The sequence below is a fragment of the Pocillopora damicornis genome, chromosome 4, assembly GCF_964200805.1.
Source record: "Pocillopora damicornis chromosome 4, jaPocDami1.2, whole genome shotgun sequence".
Classification (NCBI taxonomy): domain Eukaryota; kingdom Metazoa; phylum Cnidaria; class Anthozoa; order Scleractinia; family Pocilloporidae; genus Pocillopora; species Pocillopora damicornis.
Window position 1 is genome coordinate 24,340,294 of NC_142673.1, and position 16,234 is coordinate 24,356,527.

Sequence of the window (16,234 nt, forward strand, 5' to 3'; positions counted from 1 at the left end):
AGAAAAAAATAAAAATAAAAAAATAAAAATAAAAATAAAAATTAGAAAAAGACCCTTTATTTAAACACGATGAGAATGAAAGCAAGACATACTTGAGGGGTTGTGTGTAATTGGCTAATATCTAAGTAACCTACAAGTAAAAGTGGATAAAATAAATCACATGAATAATCAGACTTTAGGGTAGATGCATGACAATACAAAATGAACTTTTATAATTTAAACGTATGATGTTACTACTACCACGAACGGGGTATAGGGAAAGGAACGTGTATGAGAATTAATCGAATTTAAAATAGGAACTACCTCCGCCCTACAGTGCAGTCATGGACTCACGATTTGCGCCGCTGGATGACACAACAGCATGATGGTGAAGATAAGAAAAGCATCAGTCAACAGAAATTTAAGTGAAGTTTGAATCTAAAATTCTCATTTAAAGTAACATATTTAAAGTGACATAAATTATAGTTCAATGTTATTCAATGTTACTCCGAAGAAGCGATTTTGATCGCACTGGCAGTTTACATCTGGGTAACACTTAATCTTTCGACACAAAAATCAAGTCAAAAAAGCCTTCAATAAAATCTTTCCTTGTTGATTGTCCATCGAGACGATTATTCTAACGAAAGAGTCTACCAAACTGTTTATGTTGTCATCCGCCATTTTTTGTTGCTGTGCGGATTACTGCTGTACTTTCAGTTCCAGACTCCTGTACCAGTCCCCACTCCCCTTTCATAATTTTGCTGACATACCATAATTTCTTCTACATTAATATTGACCAGAGTTCTCAACTGTATGGTGAATATTGGTCATAGATTTGGGTAATGTCCAGCCTTCTTAATCGAACCACTACCTGAAAACGAGTGCTTATTTATGTACATCCTATGAGGTAAGTGGAATCTGATAATACGTTGTGGAAAAGAATATCTGTTAAGAACAACCTCGATATGCAGAGTGTTATCGTAGACCGTTCGCTCCTTTATTTTATAATCGCATTTTCTTTCATCGAAAAGCTGAATCTAGCTATTTACCGCCATATCAGGAGAAACAAAAAAAAACTATTTGGCTTAATTGTACCTCCTAAAGAAATATGTAAGACCAAGATATATATTGAATTTAATTATTTGTGATGAAATTTATCTCCTGTTCGCCTTACTGATTTCCTGACTATTGGTCTCCTGACGTGAAATATCTTATCTTACGGTAAAATGTGGGCAAAGCACTATTATCCATGGTTCTTTTAGCCAATTTTAGCTCAGAAGAAAATAAAGCAGCAAGGAATAGCAGAAACAGATAGCAATCCCTTATACGGAAGTAAATATGATTACAAATTCTGAGAAAAATATTTCCTTTTCGAGAAATACTGACTTCCGTTTTCGATCTTGATTCGAGTAAATAGTTTAGGTAGCCCAGCTAAAACTTAAAATTTTTATCTCCATGTTACCGTTACAATGTGTCATTTTCTGAAGAATTTATTCAGTGTCGGGTGCGGTTTGTCAATTGTGGCGTTCACTTGCTGTACACAAACTGAACGTGACTGTGAACGGTTTTAAAAAAATACTTCCGCTTGACGTAACTTTCTTTGACTGCGAAACATTTACGTGTTTCATCGTGACTTAATGCCCAGCAGTGAGCAGTTTTTACAGAGCTTCCACCGAAAGTTTCTTTCAAACTTCTTGAAAGTATCAGATATGTTTTTTTAAAAATGTCAAGCGATTGCAAAAATTAATTTAATTCTCTCAAACCAAATCAGACCATTCTTGCTACATTTAATCAGCATCAAGAGATAACTTACATATTCGTCTGTTTTTTTCATTGTTTGAAAGATTCGTGTTTGCCGATAACATCTTCTCTCCTCTCTATCAGCCGGTGTGAAAAAAAATTAGTGAGCAAGTAAGTACAGTTTTAAGAGAGAATTTTTCTGGAGACCGCGTGAAATCAAAAAAATGTGGCACATGCCTAGAAAAAGCCCTACCTTCATACTTCGCTCAAAGATACCTTAGGGTAAGTCTATAAACGTGGTATAATTTTTTTGTTCAGAACTGTTTTTATTTTCTAGAAAATCACCAAACACTGTATCGAGCCCCAACCGCCATAACAGTGGCCGAAATGAAGCCGACGAGTAGGGCAACAAAAACGTTATTCTTCAAAAGCGCAAAAGAAAGCAAATCTTTCCGAATATTATCTGTTTGTATACGAGGTATTAACAAATTATTTGAACCTAATAACGGGATTATTGATATAACTATGAATTATTGGCGAATATTTGAAAATCGCCAAAATTTGATTGATTAAAAATTTCATTTTGGAGCAGTTTTTCAATAAAAATTTTTCCTACTCGGTATAACTCGGAATCACTTGAGATGAGCATTTCTGAAAATTGGAAACGATATTCTTTTCAAGGATATAAAAATTAATTTGGGGCTCTTGATTACTGCGAAGAAATAGCCCGATCTATTTCGTGCAAATCGCAACGCCGCCGTGTAAACAACCGCAGATAATCCAATTATTCTTTTATTATCGAAGCCATAATTTCTGCAAAATCTTACCGCTTTGAGCTGTGCTTTATCAGAAACTCAATATGTTACCCTTACCTTCTGAAACCAGTGATTAAGGAAAGATGTTTCCATTATTTTTGTTTCAAATCGCCATGTTCACTTGAAAAGTGTTTACAACGTCCGGCTTGACCATTTACAATACTCGAAGCTGTTCATAAATCATCGCAGACCATCGCACCTCTTGACTTATTTCTGCTTCCATACAACTCCAGTATATACAAAAGTCTTTTTTGCACGATAAACCAAGGTGCTTTGATTGCTTACAGTTTCAGTTAAGAAACGTTTGGCTCCCCAAATGGCACAACGATGTTCACCAACGAAGTCGTGTGTCATCACTCATGTTTGTCACGCAATCACGCTAAACGTGCACAGGACACCCAGACAGGCATTCGTCTGCAGACATCGCTGTACCGAGTGCAGGGCCAACTAATATTTATTTCTTAGTCAGTGTTATGCTTTAAACAAAAACCTGCGCGAATTCACTTAAAAAACGCTGTAGATCTCTTTTGAGTGTTTTGAATCAGTGCCATTCTGAAAAACTACTTTTTGACGTTTTCGTAAATTTAGTCACCCCCTGGTACTGACTATACATGCGTTGTTATCGACTCTATTTCCACGACTTCGCGCTTGCAAAGATTATATTTATCAATAGGCACTTTAAGAATGACGTTTAACGGCAAACGGCAAACGCAAGCTTGCCTTTCATTTGGTTACCTATCTATGGAATTCTTAAAAAAAATCCTGCACAAAAAATAGAATAAAATAAAATAACACATTCACAACAAACACAAACCTACTTAATTCCGTGTACACACGCCTAAAGACAGACGACAGAAATTGAATTTTTGACGTTCGCGGGAAAAACAAACGTCATGCGTAACCTCTCAAATGACGAACTTCCCAGTTAACTAAAACAACTGGAAGTTAATTGTCTGGTGCTCCGTGATTATATACATCACCTACGTGTCCCTAGTGGATCGATAAGGTCTACCACGACCTTCAGTGGCAGGCAGACAGGTCCCACGGTGAGGCGTTCTTTTCTAATGACACTGGAAAAATTCTACCGACTATGTAAACAGAACAACAGACTAACAATTTCGTGCTTTATCTAAGCACTTTGAACGTTAAACTTCACTAAAAACGTAAATCTTCGAGTCACAAAGTCGGCCGCTTGTATCAGGCCGCGAGACAGTACGTGTTATTTGATATCGCCTGACTGTAGGTCATTACAATTACATTTTTTAAAGCTTTGGACTTACACAATCTCTGTTTTTTGTTTTTGTTGTTGCTGTTTTTTTTTTTAATTTTCCTTACGATAGCGTGCTCATCAATTTAAACCTTTCGATTTTGTACCTTGATTGCTACGATGATAATGGCCATCGCTAGAAACTTGACAGTTTTCTCAACTCGAACTCGGAAAAAGTTGTTTCCCGTCCCTTAATCAAACAATTAATCGGCCATTCTTCGAGATCCCGAATTCTCGACAAGACAGAGGCGGCGTACCCTCGGAGATTCAAGAAATCAGGAAGTTCCTCCATACCAGCTAACTGAATGGGTTTCATAAAGCAAAAAAAGAAAGAAAGAAAGAAAGAAAGAAAGAAAGAAAGAAAGAAAGAAAGAAAGAAAGAAAGGAAAAGAATACAGTGTCATATACTTTAGGTGTTTTCCTGGTCAATGAAACCAATATTCAAGCTACATGTAGTTCGTCACTGCTGACAGGTACAGCTAAAACAAAGGGCTTCGATCTTGCTCATGTAAGGCTGCTTACGATGAACGGAGATATCGCTGATATCAATGCTAAAAAATAAGCAAATATCCTTCAGCAATGAAATGGAAAAGCTCTTTAACTTGGACTTTGCTGCCATTTCACAAAGATTGTACGCATTATATGTGATAGGGCGTCTAAGCGCCAGTTCCTTTAAACTCGCATTCGACAGCTCTTGGATTCTTGCTTCACTTGCAGCGGCCTCCAAGTCGTCATCAGACAGTTCCTCGTCATCCTGGAGGGTCTTTTTCGCAGCCAGTCGGGAAAAGAAGGCAGCTATTTGATTTGCTGTAAGGAAATCGTCGCTTGTAAACAGGCGGTTACCACTCGCATCTTTGGCGCTTACCATCGCACGTGCAACTGATGCAGGGTCTGCTTTCTGTCCTGATTGTTCCCCCAGTTTAAATTTGGCAATAAGATAGGTCTTCTGGCTGGAAGTAAATCTCTTTCGTGGGGCACCAGCCCTTAGTGCCCAGCCCATTGGTACTTTTCTGCACGAATCTGGTATGATGTCTAGTCTACTGTTTGCAATAACCTCTGTTACTGAAGGGGTCTCTCCCTCCAATTTCTCTCCATACACCTTAACAGCTCTGTCTGTTAAGGTCTCGCGCTCTAGAGCTCGCTCGTGTTTACCACAATCTAAGTGTCGCTGCATTGAAGAATACCTTAGGAATGTCCGTGTGTGGTATCGCGCTTAAAAAATGCAAACAACGGTAATTTTAAATTCTGGATTTAAAACTTTTTCCCGGAAATAAAAAATAGGGGATAAGAAGGAAAGAAAATAAGAGCGTATTGGTAACCGAGCCTCCTTTCGAGTGACATGTAATTGCGTGACACCATCGCAAAAAACGAACGTCAATGATTCACTTCATCTGTCAGGATGCTCTGGCTCGTTCTATAAAAAACAAACTTCCATTCTTATTGTGAAAGGAAGACTTGTAAAATGTGAGTGTTCCAAGCTGAAATATGTCCAGCAATGCGACGTTTCCGGCAGGAACCTTCGTGAGATGTTTTCACTGTGATTTGGTATACACCGCCTGTAGTGCTGTACTATCGAAGCTGTTGTCAAGTCTCTTTATAACAAGATTGAGGCAAGGAACCAATCTTAGAAAGGTGTTTTTCGCCAGGTGAGCTTAATAAATCCAGTTTACAATCTAGTATAGGTCAAAGCAATAAGATTTTGTTGGAATTATGGCTTCGATAATAAAAAGCCTAATTGGATTATCTGCGGTTGTTTACATGGCGGCATTACGATTTGCACGAAATAGACCGGGCTACTTCTTCGCAGTAATTAAGAGCCCCAAATTAATTTTTATATCCATGGAAAGAACATTCTTTCCACTTTGTAAAAATGCTCATCTCAAGTGATTCCGAGTTATACCAGGTAGGAAAACTTTTTATTGAAAAACTGCTCCAAAATGTAATTTTTAATCAATCAAATTTTGGCTATTTTCAAATATTCGCCAATAATTCATAGTTATGTCAACAAGCCCGTTATTAGATTCAAATCATTTTTTAATACCTCGTATACAAATAGGTAAAATTCAGAAAGACTTGCTTTCTTTTGCGCTTTTGAGGAATAAAGGTTTTGTTGCCCTACTCGTCGACTTCATTTCGGCCATTTTATGGCGGTTGGGGCTCGATACAGTGTTTGGTGATTTTCTAGAAAATAAAAACAGCTCTGAACAAAAAAATTATACCACGTTTATAGACTTACCCTAAGGTATCTCTGAGCGAAATATGAGGATAGTGATTTTTCCGATCATGTGCCACCTCCCACGCGGTGATAAAAAAAATTCGCTCTTAAATGCACTCGCCCTGCGTTAGTCACGCAACGCGTCACGTTACGTGTCCTCAGTGTGGCCGCAAAGGAGACTAACCGTTTACGCTATTAGGAATTCACGACAAGTCAAAACAGATCAGCACCACAGTATTAATTCATTGAAGCAGCCGCGTTCTCCTTTTATTTTTCTTCTGACGTTGCCAACCTAGCTTTTCTAACCTAGCAAATTATATTTCACTTTACAGAAGCAGGAATTAACCCTGGCATTCAGGATGAAGGGATTGAAGTTCTTTTTAATTCTCCTATCATGGCTTCATTGTAAAATCATCCATGGTAAGTCACTTCATCGTTTTAACCTGAATCGTCAACCAATTAGATCAATTCTCGTTGCAAAGTGTCTTTTGGTAACTGCACTGATTCACTGTGTTATTAACAAACCTTTATGGAGGAAAGGAATTTTTAAGAGCACACCTGCACAATAAGGAGGCTTAGTGTAGTAATCTTTAACTATCGTAAATGAAGTGATTAAAAATTAATCAGTATAACGCCCTTTCTATTGGTTTACTGGCATGATAACCCGCGCGGGATGTTGAGAGAACTCTCATTATATCTGTTGTACTTCTATATAGGTTTACCGGTCCAATAAGCGATAGCGTTTTGACCGATCAGGCCTCTCGTCGTATCTCGGGTATTATAAATCGCAATTAGTCGTTGCAATGTATTCGCGTGAAATACTCATTAGTTTAATTAAACGTGAAATTCGATAACTACTCTTTCTTGAGAGTAGATAAGCTCTTTGTATACACCTTACCCAAGCGATTAACATATCGACAACAATTTCATTTGGTTTAGCGACTTTTTGTGGGGAAGTTTTACTCCCACATGCAGAACTGTTCGATTTGATCTGGCGGATTGGAATTTCATTTGTTTTTCTCTACTGTATTGCTTCCCATTCACCAGTTATCTTGTGGAATTTTTGAATTAGCTGTTCTCCTCTCCTCACAGCGTGTGAAGGGCCATGCTTGTACTATAGCATTGGGAATACCATAAATAGTATCAACCTGTTCGCTAGGAAAACCGCTTCTAGCGTTGTAGTGCAAGATATTGGAAAGGTCATTGTCATTGCAATGGACGTAGAGGACAATTATATTTATTGGAGTGACTTTTGGGGTGGTACCATCAAAAGAATGGATCTTCAGACGAACATAAAAGAAAATGTGACGAAAGGCGTCGGTAAAGTGGGAGGAATAGCTATAGACTGGATTAGCAAAGGCATATTTTGGACGGACACAAGAAACAACCGAATAGAAATGGCGAAGGTTGACGGAAGTGACAGAAAGATACTGTTTGACCGAGACATTGACAAGCCTCGAGGTATCGCAGTTGATTCGGTCAATGGGTGAGTAGGGAGAAGTCATATGTACTTTAAGTATTGAAATCACAACTCGCGAACTGAGAAGCTCGATATAACTAGGAAACGTCTAATTTAAGATAGGATAGGATAGACCTTTTTATTTATTTTTTTCTTTGTTACTTCTTTTTTTGTTCAACCACTTCCTTAAGCCAGGCTTCAGGGTGTAGTATTGAGGACGTAAAATCAGCCAAAGTGCACTTTTTTCATTGGTGGTGAATCACGTTTCTTTGTTACATATTTTACATATATACACATATTACATTTGTACAATTTGCTCTAATGGCGTAAAAGAGTTGCTGTGCAAGTTGTCTCTTCGCAACCAAATGGGCAAAATAATAACGGATCACTCGATTCCCAAAGTGACACATTTTTTCCAGCATGCCCTTGAAATTTTGTTTATTTTTATAATTGAAAAAAGGGAGTTCTAATGAAACGGAGCTGTAACTGCCTCTCAGCAGGATAGGTTAGCCAATCGCCTTAAAAATTATTTGCTGACTAAACTGCTCCTCGTTAAATAATCAGGCCTCTTTTTACAATATTAACACCTTGAAATTTATTGTTGTCAAGAAGATTAACACAGAATTAATGAATCAAATCTTACAGGTACATTTTCTGGACAGTTTGGGGTTCAAATCCTAAAATTGAGAGAGCCACCTTAGACGGGAAGGAAAGGGTCACCATTGTGGAAACGAGTTCCAGTTTCCCCTTGAAATGGGTAAATGGAGTAATAGTAGACTACGCTGATTCAGAGAGCGTAATTTATTGGGTCGACGCTGGTCTGGGTGTGGTCGGCAGAGCTGATCTGGACGGACGCAATCGAAAACTATCAAAAAAGATAACTAACAGTCAACTGGTCGCTATAGCACTTCACAACGGAACTGTCTACTTGTCTGATAACAGAGCCAAAAAAATTCGGCTGGTGGACAAAACAAGCCTAGAATATCTTGGAAATCTCGACCTGTCTTTCCCTGAAATACATGGAATTACTGTATTAGACGGATCAAGGCAACCTCTAAGTAAGTAGAAATTGTTTGTTGCTCTTCCTACTCCGATTTTTCATTTCACCATGAATGAAACTTTAAACTATAAACACCATAAATGAGACTTTAATCTACTTTCAAGACAAATTGAGTCGTTTACCCTAAAATCCTCAATGCGGAACAATTTAAATTTTTTTTCTTATACAATCAATTCAGGAAAACGCGCTTTAAATTTCCATTTAGAAGAATGTTTTATGGTACACATTTCAAAAAAGCCGCAGGAAAATCAGCAATACACCTTCAGTCACAAGTATTAGAGGACTCTTTTATTAGTAAAAAGGCACTCAAAGTCGATGCATAACTATTTTTATCTGAAAATACAAAACGAGACAAACATTTTTGAACCATGATTATCACTGCATTATCCACAAAGTTATTGGTTCACCAGTTTTAATTAACCAAATCAAATCTCTTTTTTAGTAGATCTGGTGGCTGTCAGTATTACATTGGAAATGAAAATGGAAGAGGTATTCTAATTTTCTTTTGAGGTACATTTCATCGTAACGCAAAGAAAATCCTCTGACCCTCACCTTATCTCCCGCTCCTGGCGAAAACTTAATGGTTGGTGCCTTTCGCTTTCGCTCGGACACAATTGTCTGCCCTTTTGGACTTCTATGATACTGCTACATGTAGCACTGGTTATTGCAGCTATATATGTTCACTGAACTATCTGGAATTTGCTTGGCTGTGGAGGGGTGATCCAAAAGTCATCACATGAGAGGTCATTCCCGGCTTTGCTAAGCAATTGCAGCCTAAATACCCCTGGCACGACCAGTTAGGCACAGTACTCCTAAGCAGAGTTCGTTAAGATTGGGCAGTTAAGGGGTTTGCTGGCTGACTAAAGGTCGAAGTTTTAATATTACTATAAGATAAGTTTGAAGATCCTACTCCTTATTTTAATGACTTATTAAAATGTATTAAAATATGTTCATCAGTGGGAGGAAGATAAATTTAAACAGGCAGTCGTGAAAGGGATAAGAGACTACTGCTATGAGGATACATGCAGTTACAAATCAAGGTATTGCAAACGTTGTTTGTAGAAATGAAATGATTTTCATTTTGGTATATTAGCGTTGTAGTTTAGAATTTTCTTGCTATATAGTGATATTTATGGAAACCCAACATGGGAGGGCATGCCCATCACAGCGAAAACACCATTCATAACTAGAAAAAAGGAAGCATAAGCTATTTCGCATATGGACGAATTAAAGTGATTGCCACACTTGACCAGGGGGCGGGGGGAACCCAACACAGTGACCATGTGTACTTGGCTGCTCTGGCTCAGTGCACCTGAATGTGGAGCTTGAAGATAAAGCAGTGTGCAACCATTACATGATCATTCTTTAGCCAAAGACGTGTAAAACATCGTGATATCCTTTCCTTCTCAACAGAAACACAACCCTTGCAAAACAGTTATGCAGCATCTTTCCAAATGATTCCGAAGCCAGTTCAGCTCAGATCAGAGTCCTAAAGCAACCTGAAGGGTCTTCAGTGCTGAATCATACTGAAGTGGTTTTTTCACTTATTCTTCAAACCCAATCCAATTCATCCCGTATGGTAATTAAAAACAGCACTTTGGATTATATTGTACAAAAGAGTGTCTACTATATCAGCAAACATTTAGGTGGTTACAAGGTTATATATGTAAATTGTAACCCTCCATCATTCGAAAAATTTTGTAATTATACGGAACCCCACAAGGATATCAATGAAGAGGAGGTTGCGAAAGGAGTGTCGTCGAAAAAGGGAACCATTGCTTTGATAACACCAGGAACAGTCGCAAGTGGAATCGTGATCGTTATCATTATCGTGATCATCTGGTACAAAAGGTATGAAATTATTTTGAATGCCTTTTTATTTGAATTAGCTAGTCATTTCTCATTCATCTGTTCATACTACTCAGTCAAATTCAAAATTCATATCCCTAGGATATGATTGTAGATAAATAAAGCTTTTGTCTACGTTAGTGGACTTCACTTACTTATAAAATGATATCCTTATGATGATCAGTGCCTCTGCAGTTCAATTTCAACGGCTCCCTTTCTGTTTCAATGCATTTTTGTCTTGAATTGACTCAGTTTTATAGTTTATTTGATTACTTGACCCATATTTAGCTTTGTTTACTTCTAGGCGGGATAATGGTGCAAATGTGTGTGGTCAAGAGCCTGAGGATGATGTAGCTGTTGACAACATAAATGATGACAGAAACCATATGGAGATGATGGTGCAGCCTCAGGTGAACGATAGTGAAGTGCAGGGTCATATAGATCCTGGAAACAACAGAATCCATCGCATAAACACAGGAAAGAAATTTGACAACAACTCACGTCCAGACTTGTCGAATAATATAAACTGTGCGATATACGAGAACCCCTTAAATGAGAAGACAGACGGAGCCAGTCGGAATACTATTGCGAAAGAAAAGCATTCACCCTTCCCTAACACAAAACGTGGAGCTGAAGAAAACGATGATGGTTGTGGCGCATCTGGTGTTAATAGACCAGTTCAATGCACGGACGATGTAAACCCAAAGGATGTATAACTAACTTCTAACTTTTCAAGAAATGGTTCTTATGAAGACTGCCTGCGCTGCCAAATTAAACAGCAACCCATTTGATGGAGGCGTATTCGAAACGTCTATATTTCCATTGTGATGTAGAAGTTGTTGTTGTAGCCATTCAATGCTACAAATAATTTGTATTTCCATTTTTTACCGTAATTATTGTTTTGAGAATAGATAAATATCAATTATGAAAATAATTTTATACTAGGGAAATGACTCAGTTTGACCTGAGTTGGCCTTCAATGAATATTGACACCTGAGTACAGTTTTTTGCTGTATTTTTTCTGGTGTTAGACCAGAAATTATGTCGATAACTGCAAGCTTCTGAAACCATTTTTTAAAGCAAGGCGTATTTAAAGCTTTCCAGTGCATTTTGTAAACTTTTCATTCTTTAGAAGTGATTAGCGCGTAATCAGACTTACTATGAAAAATCTGATTGGTTAGGTTAGGCTGAAATTTCCTTGAATTTTAGGTCGATCTTAACAGTTTGGCCTTTGTTACAAGTTGTAGGTTTATGTATATACGTGCGCTGAAGGTGATTTCTCAGTATTGTACTGCGTATACTGTACTACGCATAAAAATCACGTAATCAGGCGAATAAGCGTGCGCGCATTCCGAGAACACGGTATCGTTTTCCAATCAAATGACCAGGTTGAAAGGTAGGATGATCTTTAGCATTTGAAGGAGCACAGTGAACTGCATTTTTTATTGCATAATTTTTGCGTTCAAATTATAAACTTTAAATTGGAAAAATCATAAACAAAAAAATCATCAAAGGGAAAAAAAGTAAAGCTAAAAGCGTGCACGAAGCCTGTTATGCGAGGATGCAAATAATGACCATGAAAGGAACGACTCGAGGAACGTTTCGAGTCGATTTTGTTCAAAAATGGCGTGATTTTCCACAAATCATACATAAAATTGTTCCATACGCTCGAGACTTTTTACCAACCAGGTTTTTTAAGTATTACTTTAAAAACGCCTGCTGTTAGCTACTGCAAAATGTATCGTGAGCAGATGAAATGACGCGCGTGATTAGTGCTAAAACAGGCATGAGTGGGGTAGGTTTGGTTAATCATGTCTCTCAAACAAAAATGATGACCTATCTTTTTCATTGTATTTTTCGAAACAGAACTTGGTAGAAAAAATTTAAGGAAAAGTTTGAAAATTATGCGATAACTTTTTTTCTGAGGAGTCACTCAAACATTTATAATTCCATTATCATTCCAATATTTTAGGTCTGAGGGCATTATTATACTTTAAATAACTTTTCGGAAAATTGCAGAGACTACGAAATCAGCTATAACAGTTGTGTCTTCTGAAGTTTACTTATCGACACATTTGTGGGTGATAAACATTAGCCTCAGTAGCCGGTTAACATTGACTTTGTTAACGAGATTCCATTCTATTCGACTAACAGCTGCAGCAAATTGTAGGTAATGGCCATAGTCTACAATACCAAAAACCAAAGTCTCCTTGTTGCAGATCCAAAGAGCCAACCACTATCACTTAAGCTGTTTGAAATGGAAAGAGCATTTTCAAACTCGTCCGACTTCTCTAGATGTACAAACTGCTCTGACGACTACTCTCAAGTAATAAACTTATCTATGATCGGCATTGCTGGCGCCATTGTTGGAACGCTAGGAAATAGCCTTGTCTTGCTGGCCATCACAAGGAATGTCAAATTTCGTTCCGTTCCAGACTTCTTGATCTTCAGCCTTTCAACAGCTGACTTAATAGTGTCAGCAATATATATGCCTTTTGACGTAAAAAATACAATTTGCGACCCAGTTCTGAAAAACAGTGCCACACACATTATGATAAGGAAATTTGTAGGCAAGTTAATGTGGTTGGAATTACAGTAGATCGTCTCACAGCAATTCGGTGGCCATTACGTTCACAAACTAATGAACAAGACGTCCGCTTTTTCTTACGTATCTGTCGCCTGGTTGACATCTGCAATCATTGCTACTGTCTATTCATTCGTAGAAACCAACCGAGAAATTTTCTTTTGGATTTATTGCATGGTACAGCTTTTAGCTAAAATTTCATGTACTCATATATTTTAAGGGTCGCACATGCGCAGCGTATTAGAATTGTGGCGATGGTACATCGAGAAAACGAAGATAGATTTAGCAAGCAAACTCCTGATTGCGTCAGAAGATAAAGCAGCGAAGACATTAAAGGAAAGCAAAGCTGCCAAAACATTTGCAATTGTGGTTGGTGCTTTTGTAGTGACATAGATCCCGCTCATATTCTACTCAGCAATTGCTCCATGGTCCGAAAGCTGGTACTACGAAGGCTTTGAATGGGCCAAAACTTTCTCACTATGGAATTCCTCCCTAAATCATTACATTTACTTTGCCAGAAGCAGGCGATATAGGCAAACGGCCTTGCAAATACTAAAAACTGTTCAGTGTTGGCCATATCTCCCTGCTCATCAGCCTCAAGTCGGCGTGGAAATATATGGAGAACCTAACAGCTGACTTCCTGCTACCCTTGATCTCCAACAAACTCTTTCATTTAGTTTGAAGGCTGCTCTTTTATTGATGACTCTGACCACCAATTTCAATGCGAAATTCCAACTTCTCTGGAAAAGGCAGTGAAAACTAATTTAAGTTTGAGAAACACGCTTTGTACGCGGACCAACCCCTTCATTTTACGTTTGCCATATTTCTTTTTAATCATTTCACTATCAATCTCTTCACGCCCTCTGTGATAGCATTTTACCGATGGTGGGGCTTGACTTCACACAAGACGTATCAAGATGGACAGACAGACTTGATTGGTAAAGATGACAGTATACTACTTTTGTTATGTCATTACCTTGATAACCACATCTCTCTAAGCCAAATATCGCATGTCTTGGAAATCGTCCAACTATTAAGTAGGCTACCTGATGAGGGGTGGAAAGGAAATTTATTGTCATCTAAATCTTTGGGCACTTCTGGGTCTTTCTATTCTGAATATTGGCTTCCCTACACAATAGTTATCATCCAAACATTGCCCTCTCAAAGTATTTGATATAAAAAGTGTCTTTTTTTACCTTAAGAAATGACGTATTTATATAAATCTATTTCCTTCGAGTGCTTTTTAAATACCGCCACGTGCCTTTGTCGCAACATGACTGAGAAATAATGATCATAATTGATCACTAATAATCACAAGACTCATCCCAGTACAGTATGCATCGCAAATTGTCTTCTTAGAAAACACACTTTCACCAAAACACACGAAACATAAAGTAACTAGTTATAGTTAGTAAGATCCTTTATTGAAACAAGATGAGAATGAAAGCAAGAGATACTTGAGGGGTTGTGTGTAACTAGGCTAATTCCTAAGTAACCTACAAGTAAAAGTGGATAAAATAAATCAAATGAATAATCAGACTTTGAGTAAGTACATGACAATGCAAAATGAACTTTTATAATTTAAGCATATGATGTTACTGCTACAACGAACGGGGTATAGGGAAAAGGAAAGTGTATGAGAATCAATCGTATTTAAAATAGGTACTACTTCCGCCCTAAGATGCAATCCCTTTTAATGGACTTAGGATTTGTGTGGCTAGAAGGCATAACAGTATGATGTGAAGATGAGCAAAGCATCAGTCAACAGAAATATAAGTGAAGTTTGAATCTAAAATTCGTATTTAAAGTAATGTTTACTTAAAGTGACACAAATCTATTGTTCAATGTTGTTCAATATTACTCCGAAGAACCGATTTCGATCGCACTGGCAATTTACATCTGGCTTTTTTCAACACAAAAAATAAAGTAAAAAAAGCCTTCAATAAAATACTTCCTTGTTGATCGTCCATGATGCCGATTGTTCTAACGAAAGAGTCTATCAAACTGTTTATTTTTTCATCCGCCATTTTTTGGTGCTATGCGGATTACCGCTGTACTTTCTGTCCCAGACCCTAGTCCCAGTCCCCCTCTCCTAATTTTGCTGACACATCATATTTCCTTCTAGATCAGTATTGACCAGAGTTCTCGACTGTACGGTGAGTATTGGTCATAGATTATGGGTAGTGTCCAGCTTTCTTAATCGAACCGCTACCTGAAAACGAGTGCCTTTATATATATATATATTCTATGAGGTAAGTGGAATCTGATAATACGCTGTGGAAAAGAACATCTGTTAAGAACAACCACGATATTATCGTAGCCCGTTCGTTCCTTTATTTCATAACCGCATTTTCTTGGTGGGTATTGGTCATAGATTTGAGTAGTATCTAGCTTTCTTAATCGAACCACTACCTGAAAACGAGTGCCTATATATGTGTATTCTATGAGGTAAGTGGAATCTGATAACACACTGTAGAAAAGAATGTAAACAACCACAATCTTATCGTAAACCGCTCGCTCCTTTATTTCGTAACCGAATTTTCATACATCTAGCTATTTGCCGCCATTATCTACAGAAACAATAAAACAAAATTTTCAGCTTAGGTGTACGTCTCAATAGAAATATGTGTGACCAAGATATATATTAAATTTAATCATTTGAGATGAGATTCGTCTTCTGTTCGCCTCACTGATTTCCTAACTATTGGTCTCCTGACGTGAAATATCTTATCTTACGGTAAAATGTGGGCAAAGCTCTATTATCCATGGCTCATTTGTTCCTCTTCTCGCCAATTTTAGCTCAGAAGAAAATAAAGCAGTGAGGAATAGCAGAAAGACATAGCAACCCTTATGCGGAAATAAATATGATTACAAATTCTGAGAATAATAATTTCCTTTTCGAGGAATAGCCACTTCTTTTTTCGACCTTGATTCGAGTTATTAGTATAGATAGCCCAGCTAAAACTTTAAATTGTTATCTCCATGTTACCGCTACAGTGAGTCATTTTCTGAAGAATCTATTCAGCGTCGGGTACGGTTTCATTACGGAATCGCGCCCATTAAAAAAAGTCGCACAGAAAAAATGCAAATAAGTTAGAAAAGAGAAAGAGAGAATGCATAACTTCACGCAGGCCTGTCAATCCGTGTTCTCAATTATTGTTTCATACTCAGACAACCGAAACGTAGCGCTATTTATAGGAAGAAGAATAGACTTAACTAGTAGCGTTATCTTGATTAGGCTCTAAATATATTTAAGTTCATACGGCA

General features: G+C 37.7%; 2 protein-coding genes and 1 pseudogene across 6 annotated transcripts; 2 read left to right on the top strand and 1 right to left on the bottom strand.

Moving 5' to 3' along the window:
* The first annotated feature begins 750 nt into the window (after nucleotides 1-750).
* Nucleotides 751-12,419, top strand: LOC149047338 (uncharacterized). 5 transcript variants are annotated; one of them, XM_089205680.1, is made up of 9 exons: nucleotides 751-886; nucleotides 1,824-1,890; nucleotides 6,349-6,436; nucleotides 7,109-7,502; nucleotides 8,121-8,533; nucleotides 8,978-9,024; nucleotides 9,493-9,575; nucleotides 9,949-10,386; nucleotides 10,688-12,419. In XM_089205680.1, exons 3-9 carry the CDS (start codon nucleotides 6,376-6,378, stop codon nucleotides 11,097-11,099), a joined length of 1,848 nt encoding a protein of 615 aa, XP_089061806.1. In that variant the 5' UTR covers nucleotides 751-886; nucleotides 1,824-1,890; nucleotides 6,349-6,375; the 3' UTR covers nucleotides 11,100-12,419. The 5 variants fall into 5 exon arrangements, with proteins under 5 accessions (XP_089061806.1, XP_089061808.1, XP_089061807.1 ...); XM_089205682.1 differs by having other exon boundaries at nucleotides 8,981-9,024; XM_089205681.1 differs by lacking the exon at nucleotides 1,824-1,890.
* On the bottom strand, nucleotides 4,262-4,982 carry LOC149047339 (uncharacterized). Its single transcript, XM_089204253.1, has one exon. The coding sequence runs from the start codon at nucleotides 4,973-4,975 to the stop codon at nucleotides 4,262-4,264; it is 714 nt and encodes a 237-aa protein (XP_089060379.1). The 5' UTR covers nucleotides 4,976-4,982.
* On the top strand, nucleotides 12,413-13,752 carry LOC149047340 (octopamine receptor beta-2R-like; annotated as a pseudogene).
* The last annotated feature ends 2,482 nt before the right edge of the window (nucleotides 13,753-16,234 follow it).

Coding starts and splice junctions, on each gene's coding strand:
- LOC149047339 (XM_089204253.1), bottom strand. CDS start 4,975: ATGCAGCGACACTTAGATTGTGGTAAACACGAGCGAGCTCTAGAGCGC.
- LOC149047338 (XM_089205680.1), top strand. CDS start 6,376: ATGAAGGGATTGAAGTTCTTTTTAATTCTCCTATCATGGCTTCATTGT. Junction 7,503..8,120: donor GCAGTTGATTCGGTCAATGG/GTGAGTAGGGAG, acceptor CAAATCTTACAG/GTACATTTTCTGGACAGTTT. Junction 9,025..9,492: donor TGGAAATGAAAATGGAAGAG/GTATTCTAATTT, acceptor TATGTTCATCAG/TGGGAGGAAGATAAATTTAA.